Source organism: Artemia franciscana, chromosome 5 (assembly GCF_032884065.1).
Source record: "Artemia franciscana chromosome 5, ASM3288406v1, whole genome shotgun sequence".
Taxonomy (NCBI): Eukaryota; Metazoa; Arthropoda; class Branchiopoda; order Anostraca; family Artemiidae; genus Artemia; species Artemia franciscana.
This window is the reverse complement of record NC_088867.1, coordinates 26,669,055-26,685,105: the sequence shown is the minus strand read 5'-3', so window position 1 is coordinate 26,685,105 and position 16,051 is coordinate 26,669,055. Positions and strand designations below refer to the sequence as shown.

At 32.0% G+C, this 16,051-nt stretch overlaps 1 protein-coding gene across 2 annotated transcripts in view; it reads left to right on the top strand.

Moving 5' to 3' along the window:
- LOC136027185 (N-acetylated-alpha-linked acidic dipeptidase 2-like) overlaps nt 1-16,051 on the top strand; it is a 62,805-nt gene that overhangs the window by 31,548 nt on the left and 15,206 nt on the right. Inside the window, exons 4-5 of one of the 2 annotated variants that reach the window (XM_065704193.1) lie at nt 5,452-5,653; nt 15,941-16,042. In XM_065704193.1, the coding sequence (XP_065560265.1) occupies nt 5,452-5,653; nt 15,941-16,042 (304 nt within the window). The remainder of the gene's footprint in view (nt 1-5,451; nt 5,654-15,940; nt 16,043-16,051) is intronic. The other variant, XM_065704194.1, reaches the window with a different exon arrangement.

Here is a 16,051-nt window from a genome sequence, read left to right as displayed (position 1 = left end):
AAAGGCAAAAACTACAAAAAAAACTAAAAACTAATAAAAAAGCTAAAAAACTAAAAAAACTAAAAAAAAGGCAAAAACTACAAAAAAACTAAAAACTAATAAAAAAAATAAAAAAGCTAAAAAACTAAAAAAACTAAAAAAACTAAAAAAAGGTAAAAAACTAAAAAAACTAAAAACTAAAAAAAAACTAAAAAAGGTAAAAACTAAAAGAACTAAAAAAGAAAAAAATAAATGACGACACTCAAAGAGAAAGCGACCAGGACAAAAGGAATGTTCGATTAGCAATCAACAAAGCACCGGGACACAGGGAGTATAAATGACGACCAGGACACAAGTAAAAAAAAAAATTAACAAAACTAAAAAGAAGGTAAAAACTACAAAAAAACTAAAAAGAAAAAAAAAACTAAAAACTAATAAAAAAACTAAAAAATCTAAAAATCTAAATAAACTAAAAAAGAAAAAAAAAGGAAAAAAATAAAGGAGAAAAACAAAACTAAAAAACGAATGTATATACAGACCGGTACACCGGGATACAAATGACGACCGGGACACAGGGAATATAAATAACGACCGGGACACAGGGACACAACTACAACGGGGACACCGGGGGAAACAGGGGGATATAAATGACGACCGGGACAAAAAAACTAAAAAGAAATAAAAACTAAAAACTAATAAAAAAAACTAAAAAATCTAAAAATCTAAATAAGCTAAAAAAGAAAAAAAAAGGAAAAAAATAAAGGAGAAAAACAAAACTAAAAAACGAATGTATATACAGACCGGGACACCGGGATACAAATGATGACCGGGACCCGGGACACAGGGAATATAAATGACGACCGGGACACAGGGACACAACTACAACGGGGACACCGGGGGAAACAGGGGGATGTAAATGACGACCGGGACACCGGGACAGGGAATGGTCGATTAGCAATCACCATCAACAAAGCTCAAGGGCAATCATTAGAATCATGAGGTATAGATCTGAATACAGATTGTTTTCCCATGGACCATTATATGTTGCATGTTCAAGAGTCGGTAAACCTGACAATCTATTTATATGCAAAGACAATGGGACAGCAAAGAATGTTGTATATTCGCAAGTTTTACGTAGTTAAAACCATATATATATATATATCTATATTCACAGGTGGGACATAGGGACACAACTACAATGGCGCGTAACTATTATGGCGCGTAACGACTTACGCGCGCGGGGGGGCTTGGGGGGGGGCGCGAAGCGCCCCCACCAACTAGGTGTTGGGGTGGCGCGAAGCGCCACCCCAACAGCTAGTATATATATATATATATATATATATATATATATATATATATATGTATATATATATATATATATATAAGTTTGTATGAATGTATCATTATATATGTATACATGTATGAATGTATCATTATATGAGACACTAGCAACAGAATTTGAATATTTAAGCACGTTGTTCTGCACAGGGTTGCAGTGTCTTTTCTTTTCTTTTTTTTTGTGGAATAAATAAAAATAAGGCATTGTTATTACTGCAAAATCTAAGCTTTCCTAAAAAAAAGCTCTCATAATAAAAAAAATAAAGGCCTTGAAACTGTAATCCAAAAAGTAGTGCCACGCTCATATTGGGTATAAACGAATATTTAGAAGATTTTAACTCGGTAAGTACATTTTAAGTAGTGGTTTTATTTTGAATAACTAGAGTATAATGACAAACGAAATATTTGTTTGTCCGAAATAGCTTAATTCCTCTCCCTTCCCCCATTTCTTTTTTGATTAGCATGACATTATACTTTGATTCTTGGGTGGAGGGCTGGAGGCAGTGTGTCGAAGAATAAATATATATATATATATATATATATATATATATATATATATATATATATATATATATATATATATATATATATATATATATATATATATATATATATATATATATATATATATATATATATATATATATATATAAGTTTGTGTGTGTGTGTGTGTGTGTGTGTGTGTGTGTGTGTGTGTGTGTGTGTGTGTGTGTGTGTGTGTGTGTGTGTGTGTGTGTGTGTGTGTGTGTGTGTGTGTGTGTGTGTGTGTGTGTGTGTGTGTGTGTGTGTGTGTGTGTGTGTGTGTGTGTGTGTGTGTGTGTGTGTGTGTGTGTGTGTGTGTGTGTGTGTGTGTGTGTGTGTGTGTGTGTGTGTGTGTGTGTGTGTGTGTGTGTGTGTGTGTGTGTGTGTGTGTGTGTGTGTGTGTGTGTGTGTGTGTGTGTGTGTGTGTGTGTGTGTGTGTGTGTGTGTGTGTGTGTGTGTGTGTGTGTGTGTGTGTGTGTGTGTGTGTGTGTGTGTGTGTGTGTGTGTGTGTGTGTGTGTGTGTGTGTGTGTGTGTGTGTGTGTGTGTGTGTGTGTGTGTGTGTGTGTGTGTGTGTGTGTGTGTGTGTGTGTGTGTGTGTGTGTGTGTGTGTGTGTGTGTGTGTGTGTGTGTGTGTGTGTGTGTGTGTGTGTGTGTGTGTGTGTGTGTGTGTGTGTGTGTGTGTGTGTGTGTGTGTGTGTGTGTGTGTGTGTGTGTGTGTGTGTGTGTGTGTGTGTGTGTGTGTGTGTGTGTGTGTGTGTGTGTGTGTGTGTGTGTGTGTGTGTGTGTGTGTGTGTGTGTGTGTGTGTGTGTGTGTGTGTGTGTGTGTGTGTGTGTGTGTGTGTGTGTGTGTGTGTGTGTGTGTGTGTGTGTGTGTGTGTGTGTGTGTGTGTGTGTGTGTGTGTGTGTGTGTGTGTGTGTGTGTGTGTGTGTGTGTGTGTGTGTGTGTGTGTGTGTGTGTGTGTGTGTGTGTGTGTGTGTGTGTGTGTGTGTGTGTGTGTGTGTGTGTGTGTGTGTGTGTGTGTGTGTGTGTGTGTGTGTGTGTGTGTGTGTGTGTGTGTGTGTGTGTGTGTGTGTGTGTGTGTGTGTGTGTGTGTGTGTGTGTGTGTGTGTGTGTGTGTGTGTGTGTGTGTGTGTGTGTGTGTGTGTGTGTGTGTGTGTGTGTGTGTGTGTGTGTGTGTGTGTGTGTGTGTGTGTGTGTGTGTGTGTGTGTGTGTGTGTGTGTGTGTGTGTGTGTGTGTGTGTGTGTGTGTGTGTGTGTGTGTGTGTGTGTGTGTGTGTGTGTGTGTGTGTGTGTGTGTGTGTGTGTGTGTGTGTGTGTGTGTGTGTGTGTGTGTGTGTGTGTGTGTGTGTGTGTGTGTGTGTGTGTGTGTGTGTGTGTGTGTGTGTGTGTGTGTGTGTGTGTGTCGACTTGCGAAATTACAGACCGGGACATCGGGACACAAATGACGACCGGGACACCGGGACATAGGGAGTATAAATGACGACCGGGACACTCAAAGAGAAAGCGACCGCGACATAAGGAATGCTCGATTAGCAATCACCATCAACAAAGCACCGGGACACAAATGACGACCGGGACACAGGGAATATAAATGACAACCAGGACATAAGTAAAAAAAACTAAAAAAAAGGTAAAAAATACAAAAAAAACTAAAAAGAAAAAAAAACTAAAAAATAAAAAAGCTAAAAAACTAAAAAACAAAAAAAGAAAGAAAAATAAAAAAAGGAAAAAACTGAAAAATAAAGGAGAAAAACAAAACTAAAAAAAAATAATAAAAAAAAACTAAAAAGGTAAAAACTACAAAAAAACTAAAAAGAAAAAAGAAAAAAACTAAAAAAACTAAAAAAAAATGTTAAAACCAAAAAAAAAACTAAAAAGAAAAAAGGGGAAAAACACAAAAATTTATTTCATCATATACCAATTCAAAAACGAATGTATATACAGACCGGGACGCAAATGACGACTGGGACACAGGGAATATAAATGACGACCGGGACACAGGGACACAACTACAACGGGGACGTCGGGGGGCACAGGGGGATATATAAATGACGACGGGGACACAGGGAATGTTCGATTAGCAATCACCATCAACAAAGCTCAAGGGCAATCATTAGAATCATGAGGTATAACTAAAAAAAAAACTAAAAAAAGGTAAAAAACTAAAAACTAAAAAAAAGACCAATTTAAAAACGAATGTATATACAGACCGGGACACAAATGACGACCGGGACACCGGGACACAAGGAATATAAATGACGACCGGGACACTCAAAGAGAAATTACAGACTGGGACACCGGGACACAAATGACGACCGGGACACAGGGAATATAAATGACGACCGGGACACAGGTACACAACTACAACGGGGACGCCGGGGGGCACAGGGGGATATATAAATGACGACGGCGACACAGGGAATGGTCGATTAGCAATCACCATCAACAAAGCTCAACGGCAATCGTTAGAATCATCAGGTATAGATCTGAATACGGATTGTTTTCCCATGGACAATTATATGTTGCATGTTCAAGAGTCGGTAAACCTGACAATCTATTTATATGCACAGACAATGGGACAGCGAAGAATGTTGTATATTCGCAGGTTTTACGTAGTTAAAAACATATATATATATATATATATATATATATATATATATATATATATATATATATATATATATATATATATATATATATATATATATATATATATATATATATATATATATATATATGTATATATATATCTATATTCACAGGTGGGACACAGGGACACAACTACAATGGCGCGTAACTAATATGGCGCATAACGTCTTACGCGCGCGGGGGGCTTGGGGGGCGCGAAGCACCCCCATCAATTAGGTGTTGGGGTGGCGCGAAGCGCCACCCCAACACCTAGTTGGTATATATATATGTATATATATATATATATATATATATATATATATATATATATATATATATATATATATATATATACATATATAGTCTAGCATAGACTATCTAGAAGAACTTTTTCATAGTGAATTTTACATCCTAATTTACTGCTGTAGACTTTTATTTGTATGCATCGTTAATTAAAGAGTATTGTAAGCTAAAAGATTTCAGGATCCAATAGAAGTTTGGAGGCTGTATACACCAATTACCTATAGGCTAACTAATTGGTATTAAAAATGGAAAAGTTACAAGATAAAAGATTGTATAATTCTAAGCATTTAATGTCTCTTACCTCTTTCAGCTAACATTAGATACGTCTAATAAAACTAAGAACAACTATTAGTTATGTAGGGGAACCGAATAAAAATCAAGGTGTGGTCACATTAAAACTCCATTGGTTAGAAAGGGTAGCTAAATTCCAAAAGTGACCTTAAAGTCTCCTGCTTCGATGACTCCCTTGGAAGGACCATAATATCGTCCTTTTTAAATTCTAGGGGGAGGAGACAATCGAATCGCTATTTATGTTTGAAGTTTGATATACACTTAATCATAGTCTAGCCCAATAAAATCATTTATATTTTTAAGAGAATTGTAAATATTACTCTGCAAAATATATTTCAAGGTATAATAGTCGGTATTACATTAAATGTTGATTCCCTTCCATGCGCAGATATTTGCTCAGATGGTTGGACCACAAGCACCTGATGCTTGGCAAGGAGGCCTCAATATAACCTATAACTTAGGAACTGAGCTTCGTAATCCTGGATGGAAGATCCGTCTGGAAGTGAACAATGAACTGAAATTAGCAAAAACGTACAATGTTGTTGGAAAAATTATTGGAACTGTCGAACCAGATCGCTACGTGCTTCTAGGTATTGTATTACTAAGTTGTATTAGGCTTGTTTTCTAAGCCTCATTGTCGGCTATAATTCGCTAAAACGTAAAGATTGACTTGCAAACATTTATTGTCAGCAAATTTTGAAACAGATCATTTGACGCGAAACTTGTTCATTCTATTGTATTTACAATAATTTTAATAGCATTTAAATATTCAAAACAAGTATGAAAACAAAATTGTAAAACTATAGTCAAAGCAAAAACCTTGATGCAAACATGCATCGAAGTTTTATAAATGATGCATCTCGTGCCTATAACTTACGATTATTGTCTTTAGCACCGTTTCTTTTTAGTAAGGAATTCATCTGTAGTTTTTGACAAAATTGACCAGTAGATATGCAGAAATAATTTTGATAAAAAAAAAGCCTGCACCATTTGGATAAGCTTATAAAAACACGTATACAGCGGGTAAATGAACGGCTGGTGTATATAAATTTATATAAACTATAAATCTTAAGCGTTTGCAACATTTAAAAGCTTTGTTGTTTTTATTTCCTGACTGAGTTGGTAATAAACAATTTGGTTGCAATAGAATGTACTCTCCATTCTTTGGACCAAGTTTATCAACAGCTAAGGGTTTAAATCTGTGTTTTAACAAGTTATCAGACTTTTAAATCAAATGCTTTCGATTATCATTGAAGGTTTTCTGAGATTATCATAGAAAATTTTTAATGACATTTCATTGCTATTAATTCAACAATAAATAATTGGACATTTCAAACGTTTTGTAAGCTAATCAATAGATACAACTGGTGTAATCACTAACTGAAAATATTTATGGATATCTAAAATATTTTCCGTTAAGCTTTAACGTCTTAGCAATCTTCAAACTTTTATATTTAGAGAATTATGGATTATAGTGTAAAGAGTGGGACTTCATGCAGACTCCAACACTCCTTATTTTGACCAAAATATTTCATTGTTCTGAGTTTTAGTGTCGTTTATTTCTTTTATTTGGAAAAAATTGTTTTTTCTTTAGTCCAATACGGATAGGTAATATTTAACTTGGCTCTTTTCTAATGCACTGAATTTAGGAGCAGCTCAGAAATGTCTAAATTTAAATGATCGACGTTTTTTTGGAGGGGATTTACAATATTACAGTAATATCACTATGAACAATTCCAAGTCTAAAATTAATCTGCTAGTTCTAGTCTTGAGACAATCAAACTCTATCACTTATAGAATTGATACCCAGGATACTCTGTGGTTAATAATGAAATCTGTTCGAACATAGGGAGAGTTTTTCTCAGTTTTTACCTCATTTCCTCCCACTTTGCTAATGTAACTTAAGCGATAAATCTGCTACCCTTTTTATGTGGCATGCGCTTGGGTAAAGTAAACTGGTTAACTTATTCCCCAATGAATCAATTTAGATAACTTCGAAGACCACTGCCTTTCCATGACAAAAGTAAAACAGTTCAAAATAGGGATGAAACCTTTTTATTGACAGTGAATAGATATAAAATTATTTAACTGGATATTTCGAACGTATATACAGTGTTCTTCATCAGCAGTAAAACTCTGATGATACTGCTGATGATGAACACTATATATGTGTTCGAAATATCCAGTTAAATAATTTTATATATATTCACTGTCAATAAAAAAGGTTTCATCCTATTTTGAAATGTTTTACTTTCGTAATGAATCAATTACTTTGGCATTTTCTTAGAGGGAACCCATGGTCATCCAAATCCCACCGAAAAGGGCCCCCAATATCCCTCTCACCAAATATTTCCCCCTCCCCTTTTGGGACTTAGATTTTTTATTTAGAATTTTTTTGGGACCTATTTTTTACGATGTATTTCACAAAGTTCGGTGAAGATATGCTTCTTAGAATTTAATGTGTATTTCAAAATGTTTTCTACTCTGTTCTGCCCAAATCTCAATGAAGATACGCTTCTTTGAATCAAATTTATTGTTTTTTACACATTTATTTTGCATAAAGCTCTATGTAGATATGCTCTTTTGATTAAAAAAATTAGGTGCAAATAGATCCACCATTTGACACTTAAAATCGATAATGATAACACTTTTTCCATATTTAGTTGTAACACATTTAATTGCTTTAATTGTGCATTCCATTACAATGTCTAAATCTTCTTTCTCAATAGCTCAATTATATTTATTTTCTCTTTTCATTTTCCTTAAAAGTCTCTCTGTTTGTTAGTGAATAATTCTATGAAACATATTTTCTTAATCTGAGGTAAATTTTATTCCTTTAATAACCTTTGGCATTCTTTCTAGATGTCTTTTACCAGTGAAAGATTTCTGGGGGAAAAAAATCCAATCATGCGTCAGGAACAATTTGACTATTGATGAATTATTTAGTTAAATGACGTGCATAGCTTTAGCATTTAACGAAAAGATGGTTTGTATTATAAAAGTTTTGGAGAATATAGAGTGGAAAGTAAGATGGGTTTTATTTATGTTTTAAACTTTACAGACTTTACGCAAAATATATAACCATTTAATTTCACTTGTTCCGCATATTTTTCACGAGGAAAATACTATAGTGTTTTGCGTAATTTATTTTTCGCTTAATTGTTTCTTCAGTAGTCTATTCACCAGATTTATATATAACAAGCAGTAAGCAGTTTTATGCTCATGCTTTCTTTCTGCTATTTTTAGATGTTTTGAAGTATATCAATCAGAACTGTATCAAAACTTAAAGAAGCAAGGGGTAACATAGCGAAAGCACTTAAACATGAAAAACTAAATAAAAAATTAGATATTAAAAAAGCGCTACTAATATTTTCACAATATTTACAACTTCTACGATAAATTAATAATCTCTTTTCTTATTCTTCATCCATTTTATATTTGAAAATAAACTTAAAATAAAATTATGTGGATCAATTCGCTGAAACATTATTTTCTATGTAATCTACACACAAATGACAACAATTCACATCGTTAAAATTTTGGACTTGAGTAGAATGATAGGTAATTTGCTTATTTGAAGTCTTTAAGTAGTTTACGAATTCATTCCCAGCTTAGATTCCAAAAGAATCATAACATTCTACAAATAAGTGCTTGGGATCGTTGAAATAAAAAGTTCAATGCTTCGCAGGTGATCCCTCGCAATCATAATTGATTACATTACAATATTTTTCTTTATTTTACTTACTAAGTTTTATCGAGAAAAAACACCTCGAAAATAAAGAATATGATGTAATTCATTCAGAATATCAATATTTGCCAGTGGTATCATGTGATTTTTTATCCATCCTGGCGTTCCCCGTTTTTTGGAAGCGAGCGTTCTTTGAATTGTGAAATCTTAGCTTCAACAACTGTTCTGGGTCTTCCCTGCTGTTTAGGTGCTTTAAACGCTTCTATTTGAATTTTCTTGGGTCTACTACGTCTCATAGGATCCTCAACAACCCATTCAGATCCAGATATAACAATTTTGTATGTACCGGGTAATTTTAAACCTCGACCTTTTGGTAAATTCCCCGGTAATAATCAATCTTTTCCATTAGCATTTGAAAAATTAGTACTTTTATCAACAATTTTCTTTCCAGTATGTGTACCTAGATCAGCAAACCACTTGTTAGAGCATATTTACCTATTTCAGTTGCTAAAGGTATTAGAAATGGAAGTAAGCCAACATTTTGATTCAGTTGCTGATATGATATAATTATACCAATATCTTTTTTCTTTATTTTTCCTTGCTCAATCTGTTCAATTTTCTTTCTTTTAAGCAACAGTTTAACAGGCTCTTTACCAACAATAATATTTTCTGTTCAAATTCCGCATTTTTCTTTTTCTTAAAACATCTGTTTGAAGAGGTGACAAATGAATCGTGTATTCAATAAAGTCAGCTTTTATTAATTTCAAATTTATTGAAAAGATATGAGACTGGTGATCTTGGATCATTTTGAAGTAGTTGTTTGTAACATAAGTCATTATCACAACCTTTATTTTCATTTTTATATTTTATAATATCAGTCACCTGTTTTTTATTATGTAATGGTTTAACAGGTTCTCGTTCCATCGCTTTTGTATGTGTTACTGACACTTTACATTTTTGTTTTCCATTAAAACACGTTTAATTTTTGTTTTTTGAAATTCTGCTCAATAAATTGGTATACTCTTCCACTTATTAGAGAAATATTTTTATAGATAAAATTCCAAGGTAAAATTTTCGTAATACTCTTCAAAAACTTCATAGGCTTGACTGTTTCTTCAACCATCCTTTCATTTACTTTTGAAATACTTAATCGGGATCTTTTTAACGTATATTTAATATAATATTTTCTAAATAGTCTACATGTTCAGGTAACTGCGTAAAGCCCTTCGAGTATATCAATAGCGTTAAAAAATCAACTGCATCTGTACCATTTTTTGGTTTTACAACATTTGAATTCTTCGATTTTCTAAATTAATATCTATTTTTGTTACTTTTAAGGTATTTTTAGTAATAGTAACCAACTCTAATCAATATATTGTCACGCCATTGATAAATTTTAGTTTACTTCCTAATACCGTCGCTGAATTTTAGATTATTTAGGATTTCATCTTTAGTAATGTCTTGTTTGAAATCATTTAACATTGAAAGATAAAATTGCATCTGCACCATTTTCTGAGTTTGCAACATTTTCAGTTTTTTCTGTTTTCCATGTTTACAACTTCCTTTGTTATTTTAAAGAATTTTTAGAACAATCCTTCATCACAGACTCTAGTCGATATATTATGAGTCTATTCATAAATTTCAGTTAATATAATAATATCCTCACTTAAAAAATGATTTGGAAGAGTTTGTTGGTTAACAACTCCATCCTTAAAATCGTTTACAATAATTCGTACATTTTGCAAATCCATAGCATTATTCTTTAATTTTTGATCACCTAGATTAGTTAATCGTTTCAATTGAAAATCAAGATTACCATTATCATCCAGTAATCTGACTTTGTTACATGTATGCTTCCGATGTTTACTTCCTAAGCTTTCAAACTTATTCGCTTACTGTTTGCAAATTTTATCAAGCGAACATCCAAGTTCTTTCTGTACTTTCATCATCTGTCTCATCTTTCATTCATCATCTGTTTTCAGATCAATTAGTAAAAATCCATGATTCTTTATTTTATTAAATATATTTGAACATTTAAGAAACTTGGGCTTTAGTTTTTTAGAAATAAGAATACAAACGTTTAAAACACATCTCATTTATTGATATTTTTGATTGATTAAGAAACTTAGGTTTAAGTGCTCATAAAAATGAGCGCAGACGGTTAAAAAAATATTCGATTCTGTTAATTATATTTAATGATTTAACAGATTTGGGTTTTAGTTCTCATAAAAATTAAAGGACACGGTTAAAATGTATTTGATGATTATTAAAAGTATTTGATCATTTAAGAAAAAAGGTTTTATTTTTCACATAAAGCAACGCATACGGTTAAACGACCTTTGATTTTATTAAGAATATTTGATCATCTAAGAAACTAAGGTTTTAGTTTTCATTAAAAGAAATGCATATGACTAAAACACATCTGAATCTATTTAAAATAATTGATCATTTAAGAAGTGAAGGTTTTGTTTTTCAGGAATAAGAACACACATGGTTGAAATACATCGCATTTTGTTAATAATATATGATCATTTAAGAAACTAGGGTTTTAGTTTTCAGTAATAAGAATACACACGGTTAAAATAAATTTGATCTTTATTAATAAATTTCGATCATTTAAGAAATTTGGGTGTTAAATCCAGAAAATATAAGCTCATACGGATGAAACACATATGATTATATTATAAATGTTTGAGTATTTAAGAAACTGGGTTGTAGCTTTCTGCGCATTTGAGAAACTGGGTTTTTTAGTTTTCATATTTATGTAATTGTTGCGAATAAAAAAATATCTATCATTCCATCTATCATAAAAAGAAGTTACACGTTAAAATACATCCTACTTTATTAAAAATATTTGAGTAGTTAAGAAACGTGCGTTGCAGTTTTGACAGATAAGGACGCATATGGTTAAAATACATTTTACTGTAATAAAAATATTCAGAAATTTAACAGAATAAGGTTTTATATCCATAAGAAGCAACGCATATGGTTAAAGTACACCTGATTTTATTATGAGTATTTGATCATTTAAGAAAATTAAGTATTAGTTCTGATAAATAATAACGCACATGTTTAAGAACAATCTTACTTTATTAAAATTATTTGAATAGTTAAGAAACTTGGGTTTTATTTTTGACAAGTAAGGGCGCTTGCGGTTAAAGTACATTTGACAATATTAAAAATATTTGGGCATTTAAGAAACTTGGATTTTAGTTATCTGACATTAACGCACACAAGAATGCACACAGTGAAAAAAACACATCTGATTTTATTGTAAAATATTTGATCAGTTAAGAAACTACTGCTTTAGTTTTTGGAAATAAGAGCACATATGATTCAAATACATTTGATTTTACTGCTAATATTTGATCATTTAAGGAAACTTAGGTTTTTTACTTCAATACATACGGTTAATACGGTACGGTTAACCGTAATACATACGGTTAAAATACTTCTCAATTTATTGAAAATACTTGAGCATTTCAGAACACTTGGGTTTCATATTTTAGAAACAAGAACACATACGGTTAAAATATATTTAATTTTATTAATAATTTTTTATCATTTCAGAAACTTGGGGTTTGTTTTTCGCAAAAAAGTACGCACGCAGTTAAAATACATCTTATTCTATTGTAAAATATGTCATCACCTAAGAAACTATGATCATATTTTTCAGAGATAAGAAGAAACATGGTTAAAATAACTGATTTTATTAATAATTTTTGATTGTTTAAGAAAACTTGGGTTTTATATTTCAGACATTACAACGCACATGAGTAAAATACATTTGATTTAATTAATAATATTTGATCATTTGAGAACTTTAAGAGTTTAAATTTCATAAATAAGCACGCGCAGAGTAAAACTACATCTTATGTTAATGCAAAATATTTGAAAATTTAAGAAACTGCACTTTTATTTATCAGAAATAAGAGCATATACATTTAAATACATCTGATTTTATTACTATTATTTGATCATTTAAGAAACTTGGATTTTAGTTTTCATCAAAAGACCACACATGCTTAAAATATTTCTTATTTAATTAAAGATATTTGAGGAAATAAGAAACATGGGTCTTATATATATCAAAAAGGGACGCATATGGTTAAAATAAATTTGATTTTATAAGAAGACATTTGATCATTTAAGAAACCAGGGATTTATTTTTCAGAAATAAGAACACATATGAAGAAAAAGAAGTTTATTATTCAATACAATACAATACAATTCAAAATGGAATTACAATACACTTATTCCCCCTCAAAAGGCTCCATGGTCAGGGATACAAAAAAATAGTAGCAACAACTACAATATAAGCAATATATATAAGGGGGATACAGTATAAGCAAAAAAAGTGAACAATAGAACATACCTGAACATAAAGAACATACTTGCGGCCTGGAAGTCAAAGCGTAGAGAAGACAACCATACACCATGAACGGAACTCAAGGGACATCAACTCATCAGAGGAAGAAAAACAGTTATTCTATTTGATTCCTTATTAAATGATCCTTAAGAATCCTTTTAAAAGTCCCAAACGAGTGGCATAGCTGTACCTCCCGTTGACAAGCAATGAGGGGATTGAAATCTGATCAAATAGTAGGGGCTGTTGGAATGTAGATATTATTTGAAGAACTAAGGCTATATGGAGCTGAATCAGATAAAAACATAAGAGTTTTCTGAAGAGATTTTGGAAGACTGCCACTGATGAAAGACCAAAGAAGCCCTAGAAATAATGTAAATAGACCGCAGACTTAAGAGCGGTGTTGGTGAGGAACGAGCGGTGCTGGTGAGGAGTGGTGTTGATATGGTTAATATATAGCTGTTTTTATTTTAAAAAATGTTTGAATATTTAAGAAACATAGGGTGTACTTTTCGAAAATAAGGGCATATGCGTTTAAAATACATCTTTTTTATTACTAATACTTGATATTTAAGAAACTTGGGTTTTGGATTTCAGAAATATAAATATACACGGTTAAAACATATCTTATTTTATGAAAAATGTTAGAGTAGTTAAGAAACTTGGGTTTTAGATATGACAAATAAGGACACATATTTTTTAAATACATTTTGTTTTGTTAAAAATGTTTGAACATTATAGAAAATCTGGGTTTTGTTTTCAAAAATAAGAAGATATACTTAAAACACATGTGATTTAATTAAGAATATTTAGTTAGTTGGGAAATCTAAGTTTTAGTTTTCAGAACTAAGAACACGCATGTTTTAAATTCATCTGATGTTTTAAATTCATCTTCTCTAAACTATTGGGTTAGTTTTAGTTGGTTAGTTACTTGGGATTAGTTTCCAGAAATATGAACACACATGGTTAAAATACATCTTATTTTATTCAAAATAGTTGCCCATTTATTAAACTTGGTTTTAGTTTTCAAAAATATTAATATACTTTGTTAAAATACATCTGAGTTTATTAAAAATATTTGAAATTTCAAGAAATTAAGATTTTACTTATTTGATTTAAATATTTGGGTGTTTAAGTGACTTGCGTTTTAGTTTTTAGAAATAAGAATAAACACAGATAAAACACATTTTATTTTCATTAGTAATATTTCATCTTTCTTGGAATATTTCATCTTCATTTGTTTTAAATGTGATGTAAGTGTTAATCCTTCCAATTCACAATGAATATTGATCTAAAGCATACAATAAACTAGGTAGTGTCGATGACCAGCCATTGATTACCATGGGTGCAACCACATAAAAAAGCCAACCAACCTTTGGCAAAAACAGAATTGAAAATATTTGAATTACACATTTAATTCAAAGGAATGTATCTTCAACAAGGGTTGGGAAGAACGGAGTACACACACTTGATTTGAACAAAGCTCGCATACTGCACGTTTGATTCAAAGAAGTGCATATTCATCGGGCTTTCTGCAAAACAAATGTATGCGAAACCATACATTTGATTCAAAGAAATGTATCTTCATCGGGTTTTGTGCAAAACAGATTACGAAACATTTTGAACCACGTGTTAAATTCAAAGAAGCGTATCTTCATCGATCCTTGTGTAAAACAGAGGAGTTCAAAAAAATCTAAGTCCAAAAAATTTTTAGTCCCGAAAACTCTAAATCCAAAAAATTCTAAATAAATAAAGTCCAAGTCCTAAAAAGGGGGGAAATTTTGGGAGAGGGATATTGGGGGCCCCTTGGAGATGGGACATGGATGATCATAAGTGTGTTCGATTTACTTTACCCAAGTGCGTGCCATAATAATAGTTTCATTCAACCAAAATAAAAAAAAAATATTCACATGATTGTCGTGACCTGAATATTAAGTATTATAATAAGTACTCATTTTTCTTATTCCACGTTTAATATTTGTTAATCATGTTCTGGCATGAATATGTAGGTCATTCACCGAATCTAGTTACTAGGTAAAATGATTATGCTAATGATGAATCCATTGTACTATGCTCATGTAAGTAGGTCATTCGGGTCTAGTTTAGGTAAACCAGTTATGCAAATTTTGTGCTAATACGGTTCGGCTAATGAAGTTAACACAGGATATAGAACCCCAACACTGCTATAGATGACAAACCTCATTGTGAAGGCATAATAATATTAGGAAGGAAAACGTTAGTTTTGACTATACGTTACTTTTATGCTCTGGTGCTAAAGTTGCAATATGTTTCCTGATATCGACAGGATGAATCGTTTACTATTTATATATTGACCAATTGTCTTGATAAATCTGCAGCCCAAGATTTAAAATATATTAAATCATTTTAGTGTGTTCTCTTATTTACCTCCGATTTATAACTTAAGGTTAGCTATTTCTAACCACTATTTCAACTGTTGCCTCTTCACAGGCCAGAATCTTACGTTCTTTTAACAACATGTTGTGTAGCCGCATGCTGTGTAGGCTCAGTTTACATTTTTGTGCTCTATTCAAAGTGTTTATCCTTTGTAAGACTTTTGCAAAACAATGGTAGAAAACTTATCCAGAGTAGTAGACACATCTGTAAAGTTGTGGTGATTACTTACAAAACATGCCAAAATTATTTTCTTGTTATATCATTTTTGTCTTTTGGATACCTTCTGAATATCTATTCCCTATTAGGATGTCGATCTAAAAAATGGAAGTTAAATTAAATGATCAAAACAAACATAGTCACAAAACGTCTGAATTCATTATGTATTCCTGTGCGATTTGTATTTTTCAGGAAACCATAGAGACGCATGGGTGTACGGCTCTACTGACCCATCATCAGCACAAGCAACTATGATGGAAGTATTAAGGTCTCTCTGCTCATTAAAGAAGAAAGGTAAGTATT